General features: G+C 43.1%; 2 protein-coding genes across 2 annotated transcripts in view; both read right to left on the reverse strand.

Annotated features, from left to right (window-relative positions):
* The window catches only part of LOC138966036 (uncharacterized), a 53349-nt gene that overhangs the window by 2720 nt on the left and 43129 nt on the right, over positions 1–7500 (reverse strand). The window lies entirely within an intron of this gene.
* LOC138966035 (uncharacterized) overlaps positions 774–7500 on the reverse strand; it is a gene marked incomplete at its 3' end in the record, with an annotated part of 13180 nt that continues 6453 nt past the window's right edge. Inside the window, 3 exon segments of the mRNA XM_070338124.1 lie at positions 774–935; positions 2144–2347; positions 5041–5258. Of these exon segments, the coding sequence (XP_070194225.1) occupies positions 774–935; positions 2144–2347; positions 5041–5258 (584 nt within the window).

Consider the following 7500-nt stretch of genomic DNA (forward strand, 5'->3'; position numbering starts at 1 on the left):
CCCCCCCCCCACACACACACAACCACCACACTCCTCCACCCCAATCCCCCCCCCCACACACACACACAACCACCACACTCCTCCACCCCAATCCCCCCCCCACACACACACAACCACCACACTCCTCCACCCCAATCCCCCCCCCCACACACACACACAACCACCACACTCCTCCACCCCAATTCCCCCCCCCCCACACACACACAACCACCACACTCCTCCACCCCAATCCCCCCCCCACACACACACACACAACCACCACACTCCTCCACCCCAATCCCCCCCCCACACACACACACAACCACCACACTCCTCCACCCCAATCCCCCCCCCCCACACACACACACAACCACCACACTCCTCCACCCCAATCCCCCCCCCCCCCCACACACACACACAACCACCACACTCCTCCACCCCAATTCCCCCCCCCCACACACACACACAACCACCACACTCCTCCACCCCAATTCCCCCCCCCACACACACACACAACCACCACACTCCTCCACCCCAATTCCCCCCCCCACACACACACAACCACCACACTCCTCCACCCCAATCCCCCCCCCCCCACACACACACAACCACCACACTCCTCCACCCCAATTCCCCCCCCACACACACACAACCACCACACAAACAACAACCACCAAACAAACAGGCAACAACAACAACAACAACAACAACAACAAAAACAACAACAACAACTCCTCAGGGTGTTAGACGTCCTATCACCCACCTCCCGTCTATGTCAGTTTGTCACACCCTACCTGTGACCAGATGTTGGCCACCTCAGTGGCTCTCTGAACGAACCACTTCCTGCCCGCCATCCATGACTCGTCATTGGGCCACAGCGGTGTGCCTTGCTCCTGCGTGTACTTGTTCTGACGGAAGTTGAAGTTCCACACCTCGTTGGAGTACTCCACGTACACCTGCACGAGCAACATACAATATGGCGTACCCCACAACCTTCACAATGAAATGCCTGGAATAGTGTCCAAGTGAGTGTGTTGAGATCACAGGAGCTAGTTTCACAGGACAGGTCAATCTAAATATGGTATCCTCCAACCGTCTTCTTTTGTAGTAGTAGTAGTAGTAGTAGTAGTAGTAGTAGTAGTAGTAGTAGTAGTAGTAGCGGTAGCAGCAGCAGTAGTTGTAGTAGTAGTAGTAGTAGTTGTAGCGGTAGTAGTAGTAGTGGTAGTAGTAGTAGTTCGATCGACCAGTCGCGGTCAGGCTTTTTGATACAAACTCCAGAGATTTAAATGAGAATAAATAAGACAAGAACACAAGCAAATGGCAACCTCCGTTCGAAATTATAAACGGCATCAGGTCCAAAAGTAAATTCTTATAACAGATCTCACCTTGCATCACTCATTCGGTATCTTATATCGAGTAACCCAGCCACGTGGTATTGGCCATTCAAAGATATATTCCTTCTATTGTAAAGCAGCTTGTCGATCAACATACATCTGCCCAGACTTCTATATTGGATATAAGGGCATCCATCAACTTGAACATTACTAAACATCTACGGCGCAGCTGCCTTTTGACCAGAGCAGGAATATGGTGCTGAAATGATTTCGTAACTGCTATCTAAGTCAATCCGCAAAATTCCTTTAAGAATGAAAGCAATCCCACTTTCCACAGAAGCAGGCAGGCTTTTTTTACACCCCCGGTATAGGGGTGTGTATAGGATTCGGTCGATGTGTTTGTTTGTTTGTGTTCGCATATAGATCTCAAGAATGAACGGACCGATCGTCACCAAACTTGGTGAACAGGTTCTATACATTCCTGAGACGGTCCTTACAAAAATTGGGACCAGTCAAACACACGGTTAGGGAGTTATTGGTGGATTAAGATTCTACAAGGACTTATAGAGGGACATATTAATGGTCAAAGGGAAATAACCTTCTCAGTTGGTGGCAGTGAGAATGGTAAGGACGGGGGTGTTTTTCCTACCTCGGAGGAATTTCTTGTTTATTTTTGGAATGAGTGTAAGTGGACGGATGCTCGTGTCCAATCTTAAAGCCTGCATAGATCCGTGTTAGTTTAGAGACGATCGTTCATACGAGGTGAACAGTGTCTTTTAACATACAATAACTACCGCCAAGAATACTTATCCTCAAGGATTTCTCTTTACCTTCAAATCAGGTCTTAGATGTTGCTTCATGTACGTGGCGAACTGCTTGACGTAGTTGTCATCCGCAGCGTGGGGCATGTTGACCCAGGCGTTGACCCCTACCGTGTTGACCAGCTGCACCAGGTACTCGATGGACCCCCCATCAGACCCCGCCTGGGTGTGGTAGTCAGCAGCCTTCATCGTGTCCCATGTCGTTGGTTCTGGCTGCGTTTGACGGACATAGTGTTCAAGGCACAGTCCTTCTCACGTATATTTCTTCTTCTTCTCCTTCTTCTTGTGCGTTCATGGGCAAAAACTCCCACGGACACTCGTGTTTTTGGCACAAGTGGGTTTATGCGTGTATGACTGTTTTTTCCCCGCCATTTAGGCAGCCATACGCTGCTTTCGGGGGAGGCGTGCTGGGTATTTATGTGTTTTTATAACCCACCGAACTCTGACATGGATCACATGATCTTTTCCGTCTGCACTTGGTCTTGTGCTTGCCGCGTGTACACACAAAGGGGGATAAGGCACTAGCAGGTCTGCAAATGAGTTGACCTGGGAGATCGGAAAAATCTCCACCCTTAACCCACCAGGCGCGGCCGGGATTAAAAAAAGCGACCTTCCGCACGGGAGGCCGGTGTAACACGAAATTTTTACTCCACGAAAAATTTACTCCGGAGTAAATATTTCGTACGAAATTCTTACTCCGAGTACACTTTTCGTACGAGAAAAGAACTCCCCAAGGCACGAAAAAATTACTCCCTCCACGAAATTTTTACTCCCCATTTTTTTTACTTCCAGTAAAAATCTCGTACGCAAAAATGGGATGCGGGCGAAGGGATAATGCCAACAATTGATCTCGCACACACGATTATCGCACTACCCTCCTTCCACGCCTTCCGCCACCAAGACTAACAGGGGACAAGGGAGTAAAAATTTCGTACACCTGGCATGGGAAGTTAAATTGCTCGTGTTGGGGTGAAGTAATTTATTCGTTATTTATTCGTCAGGGGAGTAACATTTTTGTACGAAATGTTTACTCGGAACTCACCTGTCTTGGGGAGTAATTTTCTCGTGCAATGGGGGAGTGCTTTTTTTGTAAAGGGAGTAAGTTTTTCGTACGAAATGTTTACTCCGGAGTAAAAATCTCGTGGGAGTAATTTTCTCGTGTTACACCGGCGTCTTATGTACCAGGCCATTGCACCCATTTCCCATAGACAAGATTCAGCTCAACTTATCGCTGGACTTATGCACACGCACCCACTTGGTCCCTGGATATGAAGAGACATTGCTGCGGATGACGCCATTGCTTCTCATACAGCTACTATATATTTTTATCAGAACTTTTAAAAATACCATTTTATATCCAAGTATCTCTTAACACCATTTTTAATTAGATGAGCGAGAGTGTGCGGGGGGCGGGAGGGTGGTGAACCACTGTACATAAAGGGAAAGTTTGTGTGCGTGCCTGTGTGTGTTCTTAATCTAAGACAAATGTCGCCAATGTTTTTACAGAGTGACGTTAAATAAACGATTTTATCATCATATATTCAGCTCACAAGCTCAGGTCTGGCCTGACTTTTACATGGGATAAGACCATCCCTCCACTTGGACACATACCACAAATCAACATTCTGGGTGCCTTCTTTGCAGAGTGGGAGATTTTGTATGAATATGAATTTCATGAAAGCTACTGGTATCAAAGTGCGAAATGAATTCATTAAAAAAAAAAACATCTCTGCAAAATTAGCAGTCAGGATGTTATTTTTGGTATCTCCCCAAGTAGAGGGATGTGGCGAGATTTGAGACAGTCAGCAGAACTCTTTTCACGAGAAGGACTCTCCCTTTCAGTGAGGCTATCACCAAGTACGATGACAAGAAAGAGTTTGGTTCAAGACTCAAGGCTCAAGACTCAACATTTTACTGTCCTTATAAAAACAAGGAAAATTGCCATGCAGTGTCAGGCGATCACAGACATAAAATACATCACATTTACTAAGAATTAAGGATTGCACTTAAAACTAACAACACTAAACCGTGTCACATTCACACATACACACACACACACACACACACACACACACACACACACACACACACACACACACACACACACACACACACACACACACACACACTCTCTCTCTCTCTCTCGCCCTCTCTCTCTCTTTCTTAGTTAAACTTAGAACCAATCAAATATCCTCAGATTAAGTGCGTATAAAAACACACCAGCATGATATAAAAGTTCATAGAGAAATAACGCATGAGCGCGTATCTAAACCAAGAGCATCCTTCCAACTCGCACACACACACACACACACACACACACACACACACACACACACACACACACACACACCCACACACACACCCACATACACCCCCACACACACACTCACATTTGTTTGACCCATGCATCACAACGCCACGTATCAGTATTTGAGAAAACAAGTGCAAACTTCTGGTCTGAAGTGGTGTCTTTATAGGATTGAGAATGGGAACTAGAACAAGTTAAATACCTGTACACCATTGCCTCTTCCACGCCCATGTACGATCCGTAACTATTTGCTATGTTTGCGCGTGGCATGCAACCTGGTCAATTTTTTAAAAATTGATAAAATTATCATCATTTGCTCTAACAGGAAAACTGCAGACACTTTGTGGTATAAGAACAAGCTGTAACATTGAATTTAGGTATTTTACTTTGGACAAAACTGTTCTTGTCCATATTTATACACCGTCTCTACACTTTTGGTATTGCTGTATTAGTCAGAAAGAAAGCTTTCGTTAGATGTGTTTGTGTTTTCCACGCGCATTTGTATTACCCTTGGGCCTCTCCCACCAAATCCTCCTTCCACACCCCTTCTCTATTTCAGTCGCTTTCCCTGTCCCAGCATACAGACTAGAACACATACCTGGTGAGCGTTAGTGCTGAGGTAGTCCATGAAGCGGATCTCGGAGAATCTCTTCAAGAACTGCAGGAAGAGCGGGTGGAAGGGGAACCTCAGGTGAGTGTTCTCGTAGCCTGGGGGGACCAGGCGGAGGTTGTGCAGGGGGTTGTGGGGGTTGGTCTCCATCACTTGGATCTCTATCCCACTGTTTTTTAGCTGAGAAAATTCCACCACAAGTCGACCTGTACAGGGCATGATGATTAAGCTGTAGATGCATGGATGTTTCAAGACACTGCCCAAATATACTGCTACTGGAGACTAAATAGGTGTTTTAAAATATGTCCAAATACACTGCTACTAGAGACTATATGGATGATTCAAGACAATGTCCGAATATACTACTACTAGAGACTATATGGATGATTCAAGACAATGTCCGAATACACTGCTACTAGAGACTATATGGATGATTCAAGACAATGTCCGAATACACTGCTACTAGAGACTATATGGATGATTCAAGACAATGTCCGAATATACTGCTACTAGAGACTATATGGATGATTCAAGACAATGTCCGAATATACTGCTACTAGAGACTATATGGATGATTCAAGACAATGTCCGAATATACTGCTACTAGAGACTATATGGATGATTCAAGACAATGTCCGAATATACTGCTACTAGAGACTATATGGATGATTCAAGACAATGTCCGAATACACTGCTACTAGAGACTCTATGGATGATTCAAGACAATGTCCGAATATACTGCTACTAGAGACTCTATGGATGATTCAAGACAATGTCCGAATATACTGCTACTAGAGACTCTATGGATGATTCAAGACAATGTCCGAATATACTACTACTAGAGACTTTGTTTTTATCTCATACCTTTTTTTTATATATTAATTTCCACGATGAGGAATGTTGTTATTTACACTCTGTCACCTGACACTGGTGTTGAACAATATTTCCGCATTCGGAGAAACTACCGGTGAAAACTGATGCAGGTTTAGAACTTTTCCCTCATCAGATGGATTGTGATTAATTTGGCTCCAAGGGGTCAACTGGTCAAGCTCACGCTGTCTTGATCTTTGCTTGCTCACAATACTCCGTCCACTTTTGTAACAGTATTTTGTGTGTGTCGTCATCACTTTAGTAAAAGATGTGCATCAGTTGAATCGATCATGACTTGTGTTTTTTTCAACAAAGAACACCAAAGACGAAAGGATCACACAATTATCAGCAAGGACAAAATTGAACAACTATCGGGACAGAATTGAACAAAATAAACTAACACAAGCATCAACATCAGCAATATAATTGCTAAAGGGCCTTCTTCCCCGTATAAAGGATGATGTAAATGATGACAGAGCGTGGATAAGAGCATCGTGAGACACGGGCACATAACCACAAATCAACATCTTGGTTTTCTCTTCTTTTTTTAGGAGATCAGACATTGTTAATCACACATGTGCGTGCGTTTTTTTTATTTTTCTATTTTTATTATCATTGTAATTCTTATTAAGTTATTATTGTTTTCCTTCAGTCTCACTCTTTCTCTCAGCTTCACACTCAATGGAAAAAAAACATCTTGGTTACTTCCTGACCACCCGTCTGGTCTTTTTTGTTGACATTTTTATGTGCGTGACACTAATGTAAATGTGCTAAATCGATTTAGCCAAAATGAAAAAAATCAAAAACATAAATAGATAAAAACATATAACTAAATTAAGAAAGAAAGAAAGAAAGAAAGAAAGTCGCGTAAGGCGAAAACACAAGATTTAGTCAAGCTCAGTCGAACTCACAGAATGAAACTGAACGCATTGCATTTTTCCGCAAGACCGTACACTCGTAGCATCGTCTGTCCACCGCTCGTGGCAAAGGCAGTGAAATTAACAATCCAGAAAAGCGCGGTAGCGGTTGCGCTGAGGAGGATAGCACGCTTTTCTATATCTCTATTCTTTTTAACTCTCTGAACGTGTTTTTAATCCAAAAATATCATATCTATATGTTTTTGGAATCAGGAACGGACAAGGAATAAGATGAAATTGTTTTTAAATCGATATCGGAAATTTAATTTTAATCATAATTTTTATATTTTTAATTTTCAGAGGTTGTTTTTAATCCAAATATAACATATTTATATGTTTTTGGAATCAGAAAATGATAAAGAATACGATAAACGTAATTTTGGATCGTTTTATTAAAAAAAAAATTAATTACAATTTTCTGATTTTTAATGACCAAAGTCATTAATTAATTTTTAAGCCTCCAAGCTGAAATGCAATACCAAAGTTTGGCCTTTGTCGAAGATTGCTTGGCCGAAATTGCAATCAATTTTATTGAAAAATGAGGGTGTGACAGTGCCGCCTCAACATTTACAAAAAGTCGGATATGACGTCATCAAGGACATTTATCAAAAAAATGAAAAAAAAATCTGGGGATATCATACCCAAGAACTCTCATGTCAAA

Source organism: Littorina saxatilis, linkage group LG5, assembly GCF_037325665.1.
Source record: "Littorina saxatilis isolate snail1 linkage group LG5, US_GU_Lsax_2.0, whole genome shotgun sequence".
Classification (NCBI taxonomy): domain Eukaryota; kingdom Metazoa; phylum Mollusca; class Gastropoda; order Littorinimorpha; family Littorinidae; genus Littorina; species Littorina saxatilis.